The sequence below is a fragment of the Dendrobates tinctorius genome, unplaced genomic scaffold (assembly GCF_039654945.1).
Source record: "Dendrobates tinctorius isolate UK_male_01 unplaced genomic scaffold, ASM3965494v1 ptg000030l, whole genome shotgun sequence".
Classification (NCBI taxonomy): domain Eukaryota; kingdom Metazoa; phylum Chordata; class Amphibia; order Anura; family Dendrobatidae; genus Dendrobates; species Dendrobates tinctorius.
In genome coordinates, this window is record NW_027361698.1 from 34,264,940 (window position 1) to 34,286,060 (window position 21,121).

At 43.1% G+C, this 21,121-nt stretch overlaps 1 protein-coding gene across 2 annotated transcripts in view; it reads left to right on the top strand.

Moving 5' to 3' along the window:
• Positions 1 to 21,121, top strand: part of BLTP1 (bridge-like lipid transfer protein family member 1) — a 451,393-nt gene that overhangs the window by 269,205 nt on the left and 161,067 nt on the right. Inside the window, exons 49-51 of one of the 2 annotated variants that reach the window (XM_073572011.1) lie at positions 7,912 to 7,962; positions 8,935 to 9,141; positions 13,703 to 13,941. In XM_073572011.1, coding sequence (XP_073428112.1) covers positions 7,912 to 7,962; positions 8,935 to 9,141; positions 13,703 to 13,941 — 497 coding nt within the window. The remainder of the gene's footprint in view (positions 1 to 7,911; positions 7,963 to 8,934; positions 9,142 to 13,702; positions 13,942 to 21,121) is intronic. The other variant, XM_073572012.1, reaches the window with a different exon arrangement.

Genomic DNA, 21,121 nt, shown 5'->3' on the forward strand with positions numbered 1-21,121 from the left:
AGGGCTATGGAGTATCAAAAGGGACTATTGCCAGATGGATTAGGGAGGCCATTAGTATAGCCTACTCAGCTAGTGGCGTTCCGATTCCTGACAGCATCAAGGCTCATTCCACCAGAGCTGTGGCGACCTCCTGGGCTGAAAAGGCAGAGGTATCGATTGATCAAATTTGTAAGGCCGCTACCTGGGCCTCACCATCAACCTTCTTTAACACTATAAATTAAATCTATCCTCCTCTGCTGACTTATCCATTGGTAGAAGGGTGCCGCAAGCAGTGGTCCCTCCCTAAGGTGTTTCGAACTCTCCAAAAATCTATCAGGTGTACTGTCATGGGTGAAGAGAAAACCACAATGGTTACTTACCGGTAGCCGGTTTTACCGGAACCCATGACAGCACCCGTATATTCCCCCCCTTTTTCTCCTTCCCCCATGACGGCACCACGGAGAGAGGGGATCCGCCCCACAGCGACCGGAAACCTACCGATAAAAAGGCGGTACCTCTCATCAGTTGGTTTCCTGTCCCCATAGGGAATCTACAGACTTACCAGATGCCGGGGCCGACCAGTCTGGAGGATGGCAGCGGGAGCCCCCTGTCCCAGCTGGGGCGGTTACCCGAGGCGCCACCGCTGGGGTCAGCGGGCCTCCAGGGTGTGCGGGGGGAGAGGCGGCAGCAAGAAGATCCGTCCTCCCTCAGGATGGCGTCATCCATGGCAGCCGGAGCAGGTACCGGGGTGGGAGAGCGCCAGCGGGTGCAGGTATCCCCCACGCGTGCCGGCAGCCGGGGGAGACGCCGCCCTCGCCATGCACCACTGGGACGGCCCATTCCACAAGAGCGGTGTCAACTTCCTGGGCAGAGAGAGCAGGCGTCTCCATTAAGCAGATATGTAGAGCCGCTACTTGGTCCTCTCCTTCAACTTTCTTCAACCACTATCGGCTGGACCTAGCCACCTCCTCAGATCTAACCTTTGGTAGAAAGGTGCTGGAGGCAATGGTCCCCCCCTAATAGATAGTCTCTGCAATTCTCTCCGTGGTGCTGTCATGGGGAAGGAGATAATCGTAGTTACTTACTTACCTTTTGTGGTCCATTTTCTCCTGGTACCCTTGGGAAAATAAAAAAATTGGGGAATAAATGATCATGTTTGTGGAAAAAATACGATTTTTTTATTTTCACGCCCGGGCATTATAAACTTCTGTGAAGCCCTTGGGGGTTCAAAGTGCTCACCACACATCTAGATAAGTTCCTTAGGGGGTCTAGTTTCCAAAATGGTGTCATTTGTGGGGGGTTTCCACTGTTTAGGTACATTAGGGGCTCTCCAAAGGCAACATGACACCCGCAGACCATTCCATCAAAGTCTGCATTCCAAAACGTCACTACGTCCCTTCCGAGCCCCGACGTGGGCCCATACAGTATTTTTCTCCCACATATGGGGTATCAGGGTACTCAGGACAAATTGGACAACAACTTTTGGGGTCCATTTTCTCCTGGTACCCTTGGGAAAATAAAAAAATGGGGACTAAATGATCATGTATGTGGAAAAAATACGATTTTTTTATTTTCATGCCCGGGCGTTATAAACTTCTGTGAAGCACTGGGGGAGTTCAAAGTGCTCACCACACATCTAGATAAGTTCCTTAGGTGGTCTAGTTTCCAAAATGGGGTCACTTGTGGGGGGATTCCACTGTTTAGGTACATCAGGGGCTTTTCAAACGCGACATGGTGTCCAGTCTCAATTCCAGCCAAAAAAGTCAAATGGCGCTGTTTCCCTTCCGAGCTCTGCCATGCGCCCAAATAGTGGTTTACCCCCACATGTGGGGTATCAGCTTACTCAGGACAAATTGCACAATAACTTTTAGGGTCCTGTTACCCTTGGGAAAATAAAAATTGGGGGTGAAAAGATAATTTTTGTGGAAAAAATATGATTTTTTAATTGTACCGCTGTACGTTATAAACTTCTGTGAAGCCCTTGTGGGTTCAAAGTTCTCACCACATATCTAGATAAGTTCCTTGGGGGGGTCTAGTTTCCATAATGGGGTCACTTGTGTGGGGATTCCACTGTTTAGGTACATCAGGGACTTTTCAAACGCGACATGGTGTCTGATCTCAATTTCAGCCAAAAAAGTCAAATGGCGCTGCTTCCATTCCGAGCTCTGCCATGCGCCCAAATAGTCGTTTACACCCACATATGGGGTATCAGCGTACTCAGGACAAATTGCACAACAACCTTTAGGGTCCTGTTACCCTTGGGAAAATAAAAATTGGGGGTGAAAAGATCATTTTTGTGGAAAAAATATGATTTTTTAATTGTACTGCTGTACGTTATAAACTTCTGTGAAACCCTTGTGGGTTCAAAGTTCTCACCACATATCTAGATAAGTTCCTTGGGGGGTATAGTTTCCAAAATGGGGTCACTTGTGGGGGGTTTCCACTGTTTAGGTACATTAGGGGCTCTCCAAATGTGACATGGCGTCCGATCAGAATTCCAGCCAATTTTGCATTGAAAAAGTCAAACGGCGCTCCTTCCCTTCTGAGCTCTACCATGCACCGAAACAGTGGTTCCCCCCCACATACCGGGTATCAGCGTACTCAGGACAAATTGCACAATAACTTTTCCAGTCCAATTTCTCCTTTTACCCTTGGTAAAATAAAAAAATTTAACCTGAATTATTTTTTTTGTGAAAAAAAGTTTAATGTTCATTTTTTTTTTTTTAAATATTCAAAAAATTCCTGTGAAGCATCTGAAGGGTTAATAAACTTCTTGAATGTGGTTTTGAGCACTTGAGGGGTGCAGTTTTTAGAATGGTGTCATTTTTGGGTATTTTCTATCATATAGACCCCTCAAAGTGGCTTCAAATGTGATGTGGTCCGTAAAAATAAAATGGTGTAAAAATGAGAAATCGCTGGTCGACTTTTAACCCTTATAACTTCCTAACAAAAAAAAATTTTGGTTCCAAAATTGTGCTGATGTAAAGTAAACATGTGGGACATGTTACTTAAGTTTTCTGTGTGCCGTATCCCTGTGATTTAAGGGCATAAAAATTCAAAGTTAGAAAATTGCGACATTTTCAAAATTTTAGCCAAATTTCCGTTTTCTTCACAAATAAACGCAAGTTATTTGAATTAAATTTTACCACTAACATGAGGTACAATATGTCACGAGAAAACAGTGTCAGAATCACCGGGATCCATGGAAGCGTTTCAGAGTTATTACCTCATAAAGGGACAGTGGTCAGAATTGTAAAAATTGGCCCGGTCATGGACGTGCAAACCACCCTTGGGGGTGAAGGGGTTAAAGAAAGGAGGGGAAAAAAAAGAAAAGCACAGAATTGAATGATCACCTGCTTCTCGAGTGCCGACAGTACACGATGGCACTTGCTGGAATTTCACTGTTTAAGTCCAGTAGTCACATAAAATAATAATTAAAAAAAAAAGTTTAAATAAAAAGCAAACTTTTAAGTGAAAAAAAAAACTAAACATAAAAAAACCACACCGTTCTTCCATTGTATTTTATCAGAAAAAATTGAGATTATTCACATTAAACTTTTTTCTATCTCACATAGTGATCCAGGTAAAAAAAAAAAAAAAAAAGCATACTGAATAAAAAGTGATAAAAAAGATGCACATGCACAAGACTGTAGAAATAATATATTGTCCTGCAAAAACCAAGTCTTTACCCAGCTTTGTTGACAGGAAAAAAAAATAAGGCTCGTAAAATATAGCGGCACAAAAAAGCTGATTCTTTTTTTTTATTATTTTTTAAACTGTAAATTTATTGTGCACAATTGGTAAGCATAAAATAACTATAAATATGTGGTATCATCAGATGCGTATCAGCTGTTATTTACACCCTTGATGTGAAAGGCTCTGCCAACGAAACCAATAAAAAGTTATCGCTCTCAGAATATGATGACCTTAAAAACATGTTTTGTAGAAATGTAGAAGTAGAACAAATTTGTAAAATATACGGTCAAAAAAGGTCTTTCATGTTACTAAATAGGGATCATATCAAGGAACAAAAATGCAAAAATAGGCCTTGAGAAAAAATTCCACAGGCTGATCGCCTCCATCCCACACCGCATTGATGCAGTAATTGATGCCAAAGGAGCCCCGACCAACTATTGAGTGCATTTACTGAACATACATTTCAGTAGCCCAATATTCTGTATTTTAAAGTCATTTTTCAAGCTGGTGTTATAAAGTATTCTAATTTCCTGAGATAATGACTTTTGGGTTTTCATTAGCTGTAAGCCATAATCATCAACATTAACAGAAATAAACACTTGAAATAGATCACTCTGTTTATAATGACTCTATATAATATATGAGTTTTTGTATTGAAGAACTGAAATAAATTAACTTTTTGATGATATTTAATTTAGTGAGAAGCACCTGTATTAGGTACTGAAATCCAATACTTGTTTAAAAAAAAATGCAATTTTCTCTTCACAACATTTAGTCTGGATTTTTTTTATGGAGAACACTTATGGGGCAAAAATGTCCACTGCAACCCTAGATGAATACTCAGAAGAGTCTGATTCCAAAATGATGTCCCTTTTGGTGATCTTAGGGGCTTATATTTTGTCCTAAGTCACATTTCAAGGCCAGTTAAAGGATTGTTAGTGACTTGTAGGGATTGCTGCTTCCACCAGGTGGCGCTGTAGAGTTCAAGTCCTCTTCATTTGCATATCCAAACATAGATTCATGCAAGTAAAAAAAAAAAAATAGTGATAAATAACTAGAGCCCCTGTAACTGCACTGGTGCTTTCACTCTGCAGTTTTGTTTTTTTTTACTTTCATTAGTTATTACCACTCCTTTGTATACATAAACTGACCTCTGATTTCTTAATGTAATTTTTGTACCAATAATAAAATGGCGTAACTGTATACTATTGTCTTTAGCTGTGTATGAGACCTCTTTCTGATTCTCATCTACTTATTGATTTTGTAACTTATGATGTACTTCAATATTAATATGTCATCCATGTTTTGCTCTAAAGGCATAGGCATTTTATGATGTGATGTTGACAAATGCGATTTGCGATCATTTACTGGAATGTATGATCTAATAAATCCACTTTGAGTAGTGGGGCAATGACGCTAAAGGCCCCGTCTCACATAGCGAGATCGCTGATGCGTCACCGTTTTTGTGACGCAACAGCGATCTCGCCTGCGATCTCGCTACATGTGCACATAGCGGCTACCGCCCCCCCCTGCTGGATATCGCTGATTGTGCTCGAATGTTATGCGCCATTTTTTCATCGGCAGCGTCCCGCTGACCAGCATGCATCACTGTGTTTGATGCCAAAGAGCGACCTCGTTGGCGACGCAGAACTCAGGGAAGCAGGCTGGAATGGTTCAGAATAGCTGCTGAGTGACAACGCACCAGCAATCCTTGCCAGGTCATTGTCGGGATCGCTGGTGCGTCATTGAAGAGATCTGCCCGTTTGGCAGCTTACTAGCGACCATGTAGCGACGCACCAGCGATCCCTACCAGATCGTTTCGTTGTCGGGATCACTGGTGCGTCTCTATGTGAAACGGGACCCTAACTGTGGACCTCTCAGTGAGAGTTTAGTGTTTTTTTATGATACCCATCAAACATCCAATCCATGTCCTTCAGTGGTGGCTTCACTGAGTACACGAGATGCCGCAGGTTTTACACTGGAAGATACACAATGGACAAGAGAAATCAGAGACACAGATTACCTTAATCTTTGAGATCAGGCTTTTCATTCGATCCCATTGCTACAGTTGTATACAATCCAGCCCCTTGCCATGCAGTTACTAGTATTTTTGATAAAAGGCCTTGTTCTAAATATCTCGTTGAACTCAAGTATGGTTCTGTAATAGGACGTCACCAATGCATTAAGTCAGGTCTTGAAATGTCTTCTTCCTAAATATTCCACTATCCTCTGTAATTTTATTGAAAAGTGGAAGGGACGACAACTTGGACATGAAATGGCAGACCACGTTAAGTTAGGTTAAGGTCCCACAATGAGTTTTTGGTGAATTTTTCATGCTTCAACGTCCTACAGTTCCTGCAAAGTGGATGGGATTTATAGAAATCTGATGCCCACTGTGCTGTTATTTTACGCAGTGTAAACTGACTTTCAGTACATTTTTTAAATCTGCAACATGTCAATTTTTCTTGCTTGAGTTTTACACACAGAGTTTCCCCATAGAATTCCATTAGATGTGGAAAATGTAAAAAAAGTATATGCGTGTTTACTGCATTTCTGTTTCTTACATGACATGAATGTATTAATAAACATTTGTCAAAGCAAAATACCGGGAAGTGTCAAAACAAAACAAACTTTATTTAAAAGATTATATACCAAAAAGAGACAAACATCGTAACTGTAAATACACGAGTAAAGCTAATGTAAAAAAAAATGCAAGTAACCTAATTTATGTAATAGGTGCAGAAAATGCTTCAAAAAATCTGCAACATCCAGAACTCGTTAAGTACTCCTCTTTGGAACGTCGCCAAAGAGAGCCGAATGCTGAGATTCGTAGTGCATAGACGTTACCAACGCTCTGTTGACTCTGCAGAGATCTAAACCTCCTCTGGCATCAGCCAAAAACTGTGATCTGCCATTACTTGGGTGTCCATGGCTAAGCAGCTGGATGTAAGCCTTCACCAATCACAATGCCAAGCAACTAATGGAGTGGTGTAGAGGTCACCGCTATTCAGCTCTGGACCAGTGGAAATGTGTTTTGTGAAGAGTCAAATTACATTTCTGTTATATGGCAATCTCATGGACAAGTTTAGATTGCAGGAACGAATGCTAGAACTTAACCTGCCTACTGCACTGTGTCATCTGTAAAGTTTGATGGAGGAGTTATAATGCTGTGTGGTTGTTCTTCAGGGGTTGGCTCAGATGTTTTAGCTCCAGTTAAGCAAAATCATAATGTTTCAGTATACCAAGACATTTTGGATTTAATTATGCTACTTTGTGAGCACAGTTTGGAGAAGGCCTTTCTCTGTCCCAGCTTGACATGGTTTGGTGAGGTTGGTGAGGAAGAACTTGACTGGCCACACATAGCCCTGACCTCTACATCATTTAACAACTTTGGGATGAGCTACAATGAAGATTGTGAGCCAGGCTGTCTTGTTCAACATTGGTGTCTGATGACAAACTCCACAGCGGGGACCAACTCCATATTAATGGCTATGGATTTAGAAAGGGTTTCCATAAAGCTCTTATAGATGTAGGGTCCGAATGCTTTTAACCATTTAGTGTATAGATTAAAGGGAACCTTTCCCCCACCCAGGGCCTATTAAAGTAATAGAGCCACGCAGGTGCGATATCCTTACATCACCTGAGCCAGAGGCGGTTGAGTCAGGGGGAGAAAAACATCTTCCCTGACTCAATAGAGGTATGGCGGGAAACTTATAAAACTCATTATTTCAGCATTCCTAGGGATAATAAACATAAGAGCCACCTTCACAAAATGCAGCCTTAGTGCTGTTGAAGGTGGCTCTTTTACTTTAATAGGCCCTGGGGGGGTGACAGGTTCCCTTTAAAAAAAAAAAATCACTTTTTTAGGGTTCACATAAAGACTTTACTTTGAGATTTCAGCCCAATTATTTTGGTTTTGTATTATACTGTTCCTGGATATACATTGTAATAATCTAATTACATCTAAAAAAGTCAGTCAGTTTTATCCAGGTTATAAAATTATTGTAACTTTAAAAATGATCAATATATTACTACCTGGAGAAGTATATGACTCTACAGTCGCCATGCTGTAAAAATGTAAAACTACAGTTGACATTTTGTGTCCGATCTGTGCCCAGTTAAAGAAATATTGTCGGGTTTGCAGTCTTGTTTCCAGCTAGAGTTGCATAGATGTTTGATCTTTCTTTGATTTCTTTTTTGTTTTCTTCTTGCTTTCTCTTGAACTTTCCCCTATAGATTGGAGGATTTTCCTACATCTCCAACAAGCACAGCCAAACAAGAGTTTCTGTATGTCTTGATCATTACTTGTTCAGTTGTCGTGATCTTGTGATGTGATGATTTGCAGTACTTAATCCCACCCCTATTCAGGGCTTTCATTTCTGTGCATGTAACAATTTGTCCCATACTGTTAGATACAGTTCTAAGTTTATGCAGACAACGGTAGACTTGAGGAGAATTGGTTTATACAGAGGCGTAGGTAAGTATTATAACCAAACAAAACACAATTTCTACTTACAAAATAGAAACGCAGACCTCCATCCTCTAGTCCACTTAGGGTTCCCATAGTGGGACCCTTGTGGATCATTAAATATATAGCATGCACTGTCTGTATCCCATTGTTTTATTGTGGCAAAATTTCACCAAAGCCAATCCGCTCATGTTTATGTGCTTTACATAGGAAGCTAGAGATTTTTTTGTGCCATGGACTACCTTGGATATTGGTGGGGTCTAGTCATCTTGGTTACTCGGGCAGCATGAAGCAGTGCCAGACACCGATTTCAGCCATGTGTCACTTGTGTTTATGTGCTGTACTTTTGGAGATCTGACAACTTGAGGTTTGCTGCATGGCCAGCAGAGACTTCTGTGTGAGTTCCCCGTGCCACCCAGACACTCTGATTAGACAGTTTTTATCCTATCACTGTGTCCAGGAGGTGCCCATGTATCGTAAATACAGTAGTTTCCTATTATCATTTAATGTAAAGTCATTTATAAATTAGGGTAAAGTACATGAATTCTGCATCCAGCCCACCGATCATCATGAATAATGAGTAATGAACTGTGTGCAGGGAATATTTGTTTGCTTGACCATTCTTGGAGTAAAATCTCATGCACGACCTATGTCATGTCTTATACCAAGCGAACAAGAGCATGACTGTCAGTAATGCATGTGTCACTGAGAGTACATCACATGTTTTGCTGTAACATAATACAAGGATGCACAGTGTTAATGTCTTTAATCTGTATTTTATATTCATCTAGGACTGTGGTAAAATGCAGCATTGCAAAATCCCAAGCTCTTTATAGTGCTCAAAGAGGCCTTAGGACAAGCAACGCTGCTGTGTTCAAAGTTGGAGCAATCAGCATAAATATCCCACAGCACCCGGCAACTCTGCACAGCATGATGGTTCGCAGCTCCCACCAGCTCTCCAAGCAGATCTCTGATCTCATCCGCCAGCCATCGACAGTGTGAGTCAGGAAATGTGCATTACAAATTAGCGGCGTTCATCCTCCTCCATCTCTAGCTCTGTGCACAAAAATGTAGCATTGCAGAGACCTTATATACGGTAGATTTAATTTACTGAGTTCAACAACATAATTTTACTTTGAACAGTGGAAATTATATGTTTGTTACATAAAATTACGGTACCTAACAACAACCCTAGAAAATACAATGTATTTCCGATCACCTAGTCACCCAGCACTATATAAACCTATATGACTAATGTAATAATAATATAGGGAATAACATACACACGTGGTCAAAATTGTTGGTACCCCTCGTTTAATGACAGAAAAACCCCCAATGGTCGCAGAAATAACTTTAATCTGACAGAAGTAATAATAAATCAAAAATCTATGAAAATGAACAAATGAAAGTCAGACATTGCTTTTCAACCATGCTTTGAGAGAATTTTTTTAAAAATAAAACACATGAAATAGGCCTGGACAGAAATGATGGTACCCCTGAAAATAATGTGACAAAAGGGACATGATAAATCATGGTGTGTCCAATAATTAGCATCACACAGATGTCTACAATCTTGGAATCAGTGAGTGGCCTGTATAGACGGTACAGATTCTCACTGTGCTGTTTGGTGACATGGTGTGTATCACACTCAACATGGACCAGAGGAAGCAAAGGAAAGAGTTGTCTTAGGAGATTAGAAAGAAAATTATAGGCAAACATGTTGAAGGGAATCTGTCACCCCATTTTTGAGATATCATATAATGATATCATTCAATTGTGTGTCACATAAGGATTCTCTTAGTACTTTTGCTTCTCCCTGACCCTGCACCTTTCATGCATAAATACTTTTTTTATATCGGTTCAGATGTATGTAAACTGCCACTGGGCGGGGCTTATTCGCCTGCTCCCCCCCTCCCTGTCTTGCTCTACGCATTTTTTCTTGTGTAGAGCAAGACAGGGAGGGAGCAGGTGAATAAGCCCCGCCCATCGGACCGGACCGTGGCAGTTTACATACATCTGAACCAATATAAAAAAGGTATTTATGCATGAAAGGTGCGGGGTCAGAGGGAAGCAAAAGTACTAAGAGAATCCTTATGTGACACACAATTGAATGATATCATTATATGATATCTCAAAAAAGGGGTGACATTCCCTTTAAAGGTAAAAGTTGTAAGACCTAAGATTCCTAATAATGGCGGCTCCCACCTGTGTTCACCTGGCATGGAAGAGAACAGTATGTCCCTTGGTTGCCTTAAGGATCACAAAGGTGAATGACCTAATGCATATGGAAGATCTAACTGCGTCCTTACATGATACCTATGCAAAGTTTAGAGATGCTTGGTTTAGGTGGCTAGAATAACAACAATCAGAGGAATATAGATCTTATCGTAGAGAGAATGTATGAACAGTGATATCAAAAGAAAGAAGACAGCGAGCATTGAACAGTGGTCTACTTCCCTCCCCGTTACACTCTCTTATCCTTTTTTGTTTCTCTCGTCTCTTCTTATTAAACTTCTTTGAGTAGTTTATCTTCTCTTTCCATATCTTTTCTTTATTCCTTCTAATACCATGTAAACGTGTTTAGTTATATGGTATTGTTTATACACACAATATGTAAAAATATGGACGGTCTAGTCACCGACTTTTATTGATGTGTTGCATTTTTTATATTGTTCTGATTTTCTGAAGTAAAATTCCATAAAAAAAGAATTATAAAAAAAAAAAAAAAAAAGTTATAAGACCATCTCCAAGCATCTTGATATTCCTGTGACTACACTTGCACATATTCAGAAATTTAAGCTCCCAACCTCCCTGGACGTAGCTGCAGGGGGAAAATTGATGACAAATCAAAGAGACAGATAATACAAATGGTAACAAAAGAACCCAGAAAAACTTCTGAACAGATTAAAGGTGAACTTCAAGCTCAAGGAACATCAATGTCAGATCGCACCATCCGTCGTTGTATGAGCCAAAGTGGACTTCATGGGAGACGGCCAAAGAGGGACACCATTGTTGAAAAAAAATCATAAAAAAGCCAGACTGTAATTTGCCAAACTACATGTTGACAAGCCACAAAGCTTCTGGGAGAATGTCCTATGGACAGATGAGACAAAGAGAACACTGTCCCTACTGTGAAACATGGAGGAGGCTCTGTTATGTTCTGGGGCTGCTTTGCTGCATCTGGCACAGGGTGTCTAGAATCTGTGCAGGGTACAATGAAATCTCAAGACTACCAAGAGATTCTAGAGAGAAATGTGCTGCCCAGTGTCAGAAAGCTTGGTCTCAGTCGCAGGTCATGGGTCTTGCAGCATGATAATGACCCAAAACTCACAGCTAAAAACACCCAAGAATGGCTAGGAGGAAAACATTGGACTATTCTGAAGTGGTCTATGAGCCCTGACCTAAATCCTATTGAGTATCTTTGGAAAGAGCTGAAACATGCTATCTGGAAAAGGCAACCTTCAAACACGAGACAACTGGAGCAGTTTGCTCTTGAGGAGTGGGCCAAAATACCTGTCTAAAGGTGCAGAAGTCTCATTGACAGTTACAGGAATCGTTTGATTGCAATGATTGCCTCAAAAGGTTGTACAACAAAATATTTAGTTAAGGGTACCATCATTTCTGTCCAGGCCTATTTCATGAGTTTTATTTTTTTTAAATTCTGTGGAAGCATGGTTGAAAAGCAGTGTCTGACTATCATTTGTTCATTTTCATAGATTTTTTTTATTTAATATTACATTTGTCAGATTCAAGTTATTTCTGTCACCATTGTGAGTTTTTCTGTCATTAAACGAGGGGTACCAACAATTTTGACCACGTGTGTACATAGCTGGAAAAAGAAATTGGACTTTGCAAATAGCAGCAAAATGAGGTTACTCATGGAGTTATAGTGACTAAAAAGGCCATTGGTCAGGTTAACAATCCGATTGTACATGTGCCTGTTTTAAATGGAGTCATCCTGACATAATATTGACGTGAACGGATGCCACAGGATCCGTTTTGTGACGGATCCGCAAAATGAGGAAATTTAAAGGAACCGCTGGCCGAGAGAGAGAGAGATTGAGATTTTTGTCCGGCACCCAGACAGAATTTCGAGTTAAATCAGTGTCTGGAGGATCCGCCGGCCAAAAAAACGTTGCAAGCTCCGTTTGGAAATCTTTGAGGATGGTGACAGACAGCAACATTATGGTGGATCCGCACAAAAAATGATGCAACGGACGGCAATCCTTCAAGATCCGCCAATAATGAAAGTCAATGGGGAAAAAAACGGATCCGCCAAAAAAATTGGCGGATCCGTTTTTTTCAAAACCTGGCAGATTTTGACTGATTGTAAAAAACGGAAGTGTGAAAGAGGCCTAAGGCTTTATTTTCTTGAATAGGAGCTGATCTGTAGTTCTGTTGAGCGGCCATGATGCATTGAACAGAGCTGTGTTGTTCAGCTCCATTCTATATTTACATCCAGACGTGGTCGGTGCTCACAATTAATCATTGGGGGTGCCAGATTGTCAGACCCCCACAAATGTGATATTGATGAACAATGGTATGGATGTTTTTATGGCTAACCCCTTTAAGTGGAAGCTGTCATCAGGTTTTCCATATAAAAACTATTGGTTTCCACCAAGTCATTCAGCCATTTCTTATATTCGTAACAAGCCCCTCTATGTTGCCCTTGCAGAGCTGCGTAAATTATTTAAAAAAAACAGAATAGTCATGTGCTTTCTTCTAATGAGCGCCGAGCAGTCCAATGGATGTCTCTGAACTGAATTTGGCACCCTTTTCCTGCCTTTGATACACTATCCCATCCAGCCATGATTGACGTGGATGACAGAAAGGGGTGACTGAGCACAATACGGAGATGCCCATCAGACCGCTTTGTGCTCATGAGAGAACAACTTAGGATAACTCCAAAGCTTTTTTGTATAATGTATGTGGCACTGCCTCGATAATATAGATTAAATGGTTTAAAAACGTGGTGACAACAGCATTTATAGGAAAAGCCTGATGCCAGGTTCCTTTTAAGTATAGAAAAATAGTCATTTATTACTGTACCAATAAGCCATATGAAAATATCAAAATATGAATATTTCTATGTGTATGCAGTAAAATGTATACCTACACATAGTATTAAACCACATCATTAATGCCCATTTACGCTGCATGATTATCATAATTGAGTATTCTTTGGGACACTTGTTTTATTATCTTGCAGGGTAAACAGGCTGCTAATAACCCAATGAATAAGCATAATGCTTGTTTGCTGGGTAAAATTATATTTTGAACTACACATAAGAACTTCTTTCTTGACAGTGCATCATTCTGTGTAAACAGGACGTGCTGCCGAGAACAATCACAGCCTATGTGCACTAAAGAATCTCTCCTTTCCCCATGAAAGCCAGACTTTTCACAACCTCGCTTATTTTTCCTTAGAGCTTCATGAGGAGTGACTATTAAAAGGGCAGCTTCAGCCTCTGACTCTGTAACACGAAGTTACCACCAAAAAGTGAGATGCATGTGTTGGTATTGTATGCTAACAGATCTTTATTACTGTCACTTTTACAGAGTGCCGCCAGCAAAGGAGGATGTGGCCACTCCCTTACTCTCTGAAAAGACCCCTTCAAGTGTCAACCAAACTCCTATAGAAACCAATGTGTTTCCTCAGCTCCCAGAGGGCTTGGAGAAGAAGCCCATTGTCTTGAAGTTCAGTGCTATGCTGGATGGTATTGCCATTGGAGCTGCACTCTTACCATCTCTTAAAGCAGAGTACAAAATGGGAAGAATGAGAAGTCATGGAATGACAGGTACAAATCTGAGGACAATCTTTTCCATTTTTGAGTGATCCTATGTTTTTGTTCTGTCTTTATTGACTACAGTGAGGGAAATATGTATTTGATCCCTTGCTGATTTTGTAAGTTTGCCCACTGACAAAGACATGAACAGTCTATAATTTTAAGGGTAGGTTAATTTTAACATTGAGAGATAGAATATTAAAAATAAAATCCAGAAAATCACATTGTATAAATTATATAACTTTATTTGCAGTGAGAAATAAGTATTTGATCCCCTACCAACCATTAAGAGTTCTGGCTCCTACAGACCAGTTAGGTGCTCCTAATGAACTCGTTACCTCCATTAAAGACAGCTCTCTTACACAGTCACCTTTATAAAAGACCCCTGTCCACAGACTCAATTAATCAGTCAGACGCTAACATGTACAACATGGGCAAGACCAAAGAGCTTTATAAGGATGTCAGGGACAAGATCATAGGCATGTACAAAGCTGGAATGGGCTACAAAACCTGTTATAAGGCGCTGGGTGAGAAGGAGACAACTCTTGGTGCAATTGTAAGAAAATCGAAGAAATACGAAATGATTGTCAATCGACATTGATCTAGGGCACCATGCAAAATCTCACCTCGTGAGTTATCCTTGATCATGAGGAAGGTGAGAGATCAGCCTAAATCTACACGGGGAGGAACTCATTAATGATCTCAAGGCAGCTGGGACCACAGTCACCAAGAAAACCATTAGTAACACATTACGCCATAAAGGTTTAAAATCCTGCAGTGCCCACAAGGTCCCCGTGCTCAAGAAGGCACATGTGCAGACCCATCTGAAGTTTGCTAATGAACACCTCGATGATTTTGTGAGTGATTGGGAGAAGGTGCTGTGGTCAGATGAGACAAAAATTGTGGTCTTTGGCATTAATTCAACTCGCCGTGTTTGGAGAAAGAGAAATGCTGCCTATGACCCAAAGAACACCGTCCCCACTGTCAAGCATGGAGGTGGTAACATTATGTTTTGGTGGTGTTTCTCTACTAAGGGCACAGAACTACTTCACCACATCAATGGGAGAATGGATGGATGGATGGAGCCATGTACCGTAAAATCCTGAGTGACAACCTACTTCCCGCTGCCAGTACATTAAAAATGGGTTGTGGTTGGGTCTTCCAGCAAGATAATGACCCAAAACATACAGCCAAGGCAACAAAGAAGTGGCTAAAAAAGAAGCACATTAAGGTCATGGAGTGGCCTAGCCAGTCTCCAGACCTTAATCCCATAGAAAACTTATGGAGGGAGTTGAAGCTCCGAGTTGCCAATCGACAGAATCAAAATCTTAATAATTTACAGATGATCTGCAAAGAGGAGTGGACCAAAATTCCTCCTGATATGTGCGCAAACCTCATCATCAATTACAAAAAACGTCTGACTGCTGTGCTTGCCAACAAGGGTTTTGTCACCAAATATTAAGTTTTGTTTGCCAGAGGGATCAAATACTTATTTCTCACTGCAAAATGCAAATTTATATAATTTATACAATGTGATTTTCTGGATTTTATTTTTAATATTCTGTCTCTCAATGTTAAAATTAACCTACACTTGAAATTATAGACTATTAATGTCTTTGTCAGTGGGCAAACTTACAAAATCAGCAAGGGATCAAATAACTATTTCCCCCACTGTATGTAGAACACTTCATAATGAAAGATTGCTCCTGTTTTGTAATATTGAAATTACTCTGTCGCCTTATTGGGGGACACAGAACCATGGGTGTATGCTGCTGTCCACTAGGAGGCGACACTATGCATAATCTGAAAAAGATTAACTTTGGCTCCTCCTCTGCAGTATACACCCCTGGACGGCGTCAGCCTTCTCCAGTTTTTGCTTAGTGTCGCAAGGAGGCACACCTAAGATTTTTTTCTCTTCCGTTTTTTTTCCTTAATTTTTTTCAACGGATTACAGATGAAGCCGCTACTGCGCCGGAATGGGCGACTCAGATGTCGCAGTCTATAACAAAGTCTATAGATAACCTGACCACCTCACTACTGCAGGCTCTGCAGGGTCATGTCTCGACTATGAACGTTACCCAGCAAAGGGACGTCCGGTATCAGGAACAGGCCGCTTACTACAGTTCGAGACGTAAGCGGACCCACAGGTCGCGTTCATCTGCGTCCTCACATAGCAACTAGGTCGTCCCCCTCCAGGGAGAGACAGTGGCTACAGGTCACCGAGACCGTCCCCTGATAGAGAGAGACAATGTGGATCTCCACAACGATCCCAGACCACACAAGACTCAGAGGGCATATGTGACTCCGACTCAGATAACGAAACAAGGAAGGCTCTGCTCCCTTGTCCCCCTAGCAATACTGCGCTAGTTGAGGATATAATCTCTTCCATCCTTCGGGTGCTAGACTTTTCTGATCCAACCCCTGAAGTACCAGAACACAAGATTTCCTTTGAAAGTGTTCAGAAACCATCTGAGGTCTTTCCTGATCACCCGGAATTTCGGAAAAAAAAAAAAACTTTCTAAGCATTTTTCGCAGCCTGAGAAAACGCCAATCGCAAATACTTGAAAGCAAAGTACCCCTTCCCACAGAAGGACACTAAGGATTGGACAGATCCGCCTAAAGTGGATCCTCCAGTCTCTAGGCTGACAGCACAAACGCTTCTCTCGCTGCCTGACAGCTCAACCCTCAAGGACGCAGCAGACAGACAGGTAGAACGCATGGCTCGTTCAATCTTCGAGGTGGCAGGTGCCTCTTTAGCTCCTGCATTTGCTTCAGTTTGGGCAGCCAAGGCCATTATGGCCTGGGCTGATCTATTACAACAGTGCCTCCAAGCTTCAAATCCTCAGCTGGCGGACCAGGCGGTGCAGATTGCAGTAGTGACAGATTTCATGGCCCATGCAGCGTTGGATTCTGCAAGAGGGGTAGCGGAAATAGCATCAAACGCCATCACAATCCGGCGTATTCTCTGGCTAAGACAATGGAAGGCGGATGCGGCCTTAAAAAAGTCCCTAACAAATCTCCCGTACTTCAGGGGCCGTCCTTTCGGTGAAAAGCTGGATACAATGATATCCAATGCTACCGGGGGTAAAAGTACTTCCCTCCCTCAGCTAAAACCAAAACGCACGTTTAAAAGACGTAATCAATATCGTTTCCGATCCTTTCAGAATTCTTCAGGCTAGTCCGTCTCGCGCCCGGCACAAAATCATAACAGTTCCCCTCTCAGGGACAACACACGGGCGGCACAGAGGCCGGACAGAAACTGGCAGTCAAAGGAAAGCCAGGCAAAATCCAAGGGAGGGAAAGCTCAGACTTTTCATTCATCATTACTCATCCCCTCCGGAAAACACCCCACTTGTAGGCGGACGACTGCTACTCTTTCAGCAGGTCTGGCTGCCTATTACAGAAGACAGGTGGGTCAAGGAAATAGTGTCTTCAGGATACAAGATCGAGTTACTACCAGCCCACCGCACAGGTTTTTTTCTCTCTGTCCCTCCAAAACCTCCACTAAAAGCTCTAGCCTTCCATCAAGCGGTTTCATCCCTCCTGCAAGCAGGAGTCATAATACCGGTTCCAGCAGACGAGCGCTTACAAGGGTTCTACTCCAACCTGTTCGTGGTGCCCAAAAAGGGAGGCAGCGTCCGACCCATACTAGACCTCAAGCAACTGAATAAGTATGTTCGAGTTCGTCACCTTCGCATGGAATCCCTCCGGTCAATCGTTGCGTCCATGGAGGAAGGAGAGTATCTCGCCTCCATAGATCCATAGACATACAGGACGCATACCTGCATATACCGATTGCTCCGCCCATCAGAGATTTCTCAAACTCGCAATCAACCAAGACCATTACCAGTTTGTGGCCCTCCCGTTTGGTCTCGCCACGGCTCCCAGAACATTTACAAAGGACATGGCAGCTACCATGGACGTTCTGCACTCCAGAGGCATAGTAGTCGTTCCATACCTGGACGACCTCCTCATCAAGGCCCCCACCTTCAAGGACTGCGAGGTCAAAGTCTCAATCATGATCGACACTCTGAGTCGCCTGGGATGGTTAGTCAATTTACAGAAGTCCTCGACTACCCCAAGTCAGTCTCTGACCTTCCTGGGGATGCTATTTGACACCTCCAGGGGTCTGGTGATCCTCCCCAGGGACAAGGCACTGGCCCTCCGTTTGGGAGTTCACACTCTCCTCCGCGGTTTCCCCCGATCTCCGGTATGCCATGAGCGGACTGGGCAGGATGGCAGCGGCAATGAAGGCGGTACCATTTGCCCAGTTTCACCTCAGACCCCATCCTCAAGTCCTGGGACAGGAATCTGTTCTCCCTCAAGAGAGAGTTCCGGTTATCAGCGAAAACCAGAAGGTCCCTGCACTGGTGGCTCCAGCCAACCTCGCTTGCAATGGGAAAATCCTTTCTCTCCGGTCACTGAAAGGTTTTGACCACCAGCGCAAGCCTTACGGGTTGGAGCGCGGTACACCTACATCACAGAGCGCAAGGCAAGTGGTTACCAATGGAAGTGACCATGCCCATCAACATCCTGGAAATTCGGGCCATCTTCCTGGCATTGAAAGCCTTCCATCACTTGCTAGCAGACTCTCATATCAGAGTGCAGTTGGACAATGCCACGGCGGTGGCATACGTGAACCATCAAGGCGGCACCCGCAGCATCCAGGCGATGAACGAAGTAACACGTATCCTACACTGGGCGGAGGATGCGAGGTCGGTACTCTCTGCGGTCCACATTCCGGGTGCGGACAACTGGGAAGCCGACTATCTCAGCCGTCAAGGAATGGACTCGGGGGAGTGGTCTCTCCATCCCGAAGTTTTCCATCAGATCTGCCGTCGTTGGGGGACCCCGGACGTGGTTCTGATGGCATCCCATCTCAATGCCAAAGTTCCCAATTTCATGGCCAGGACGCACGATCCGCAGTCGCTCGGAGCAGATGCCCTGGTTCAGGACTGGACCCAGTTCCAGCTTCTGTACATTTTTCCACCCCTTCCCCTGATTTCCAGAGTCCTGAGGAAGATCAAACAGGAGGGTGTTCCCACCATCCTATTCGCTCCAGACTGGCCCAGGCGTACATGGTAGGCCGACATAGTGCAACTCACAGCAGACGCTCCCTGGCGTCTCCCCACACGTCCCGAACTTCTGTCACAAGGCCTGTTCTTCCACCAGAAATCAGGGGCTCTCAATTTGACGGCGTGGCCATTGAGACCTGGTTTTTGACCCAAGCAGGTTTTTCATCGGACGTTGTTAAAACCATGATCAGGGCTCGAAAGCCAACTTCAGCCAAAATTTACTATCGTACCTGGAAGGCTTTCTTCACATGGTGCGAATTTCGTGGGCACATCCCACTCCCCTATTCTCTTCCAAAGGTCCTCGGTTTCCTTCAGTCAGGTCTGGACGCCGGGCTATCCCTGGGCTCGCTTAAGAGCCAAGTGTCAGCGCTTTCAGTGCTCTTTCAGAGGCATTTTGCTAACAAGCCGCAAGTGAAGACTTTTCTCCAAGGGGTTTCTCGATTGGTTCCCACCTACAAACATCCGTCGGAGACGTGGGACCTCAACCTGGTCTTGACAGCACTACAGACACCTCCTTTTGAACCCCTAAAGGAGGTCTCACTCCGCTTTCTATCACAGGAAGTGTTTTTTCCTGGTGGCAATCACCTCGCTACGCAGGGTGTCCGAACTTTCAGCTCTTTCCTGCAGACAACCCTTCCTGGTTTTTCATCAGGACAAGGTGGTTCTCCGTACAGTGCCATCCTTCCTTCCGAAGGTTGTGTCCACCTTCCACCTCAATGAGAAAATCTCATTACCATCTCTTTGCCCGGTTCCCGTTCATAGAGTGGAGAAGGCTCTGCATACGCTAGACCTCGTCAGGGCATTGCGTATTTACGTGTCTAGGACTGCTCCCTTCCGGAAGTCTAATTCACTTTTCCTTCTTCCAGAAGGCGTTCGCAAGGGCCTACCGGCTTCCAACGCCACCCTTGCTAGGTGGATCAAGTCCACCATTCAAGAAGCTTACCGCCTTAACAATTCTACTCTTCCGGCCGGTATCACGGCTCACTCTACGCGGGCGGTAGGGGCCTCTTGGGCCATTCAGCATCAAGCCTCGGCACATCAAGTGTGTAAGGCAGCCACTTGGACTAGCCTGCACACATTTACAAAACACTACAGAGTGCATACCCTGTCCTCAGCGTATGCGAGCCTGGGTAGACGGGTCCTGCAGGCGGCAGTACCCCAAATTTAGGGAACTGTCAGTACAATATGCGTCCACTGCTTCCCACCCAGGGACTGCTTTGGGACGTCCCACGGTTCTGTGTCCCCCAATAAGGCGACAGAGTAAAGGAGATTTTTGTGTACTCACCGTAAAATCTCTTTCTCTTAGCCTTTAATTGGGGGACACAGCTCCCACCCTGTTGCCCTTGCGGGCCGTTGTTACGGTTGGGTTCTCATATTGTTGTTTGAGCCTGTTTATAGTAGCCTTTTTTTACAGGCATGGTTATGTTTCTGGTATATTCCTCCTAATGCTTTTGCACAAAACTGGAGAAGGCTGACGCCGTCCAGGGGTGTATACTGCAGAGGAGGAGCCAAAGTTAATCTTTTTCAGATTATGCATAGTGTCGCCTCCTAGTGGACAGCAGCATAACACCCACGGTGCTGTGTCCCCCAATTAAAGGCTAAGAGAAAGAGATTTTACGGTGAGTACACAAAAATCTCCTTTTTTTTTGGTAGACATTTGCATCATGTATCTAAAACTAATATGAAAATTCCTTTTTTTGCATGTTAATATGCCATAGACATTTCGTACTAGTTTCCCAGGATGGCGATTGACTGCAGATTCTGAATGTACAAAGTTATATACTCAAATCCATAAAAGGGGTTTGTCCTACACTAATAATCTATTTTTATTTGTAATTTATTTTATATATGTTTGTTTTGGGTTTTTTTTCTTCCTGTGATGTAATGTTTGAGAGGTGTTTCAAACGAGATGTCACAGGAGGATGCCCCCCCACGGAAATAGGACGTCGTCAGGGAGTGGTCATTTACCACAGCTTCTGTCACCGCTTGCTGTCCCCTGATAATGACCTGTTTCAAGGGTCGTGATGGAGAAGTGACCACAGCTTCAGCCCGTGTTACTGCTATCACTCACATTGCAATTGTCACCACATCCTGAGGACTATTTATTTCAAGGAAAG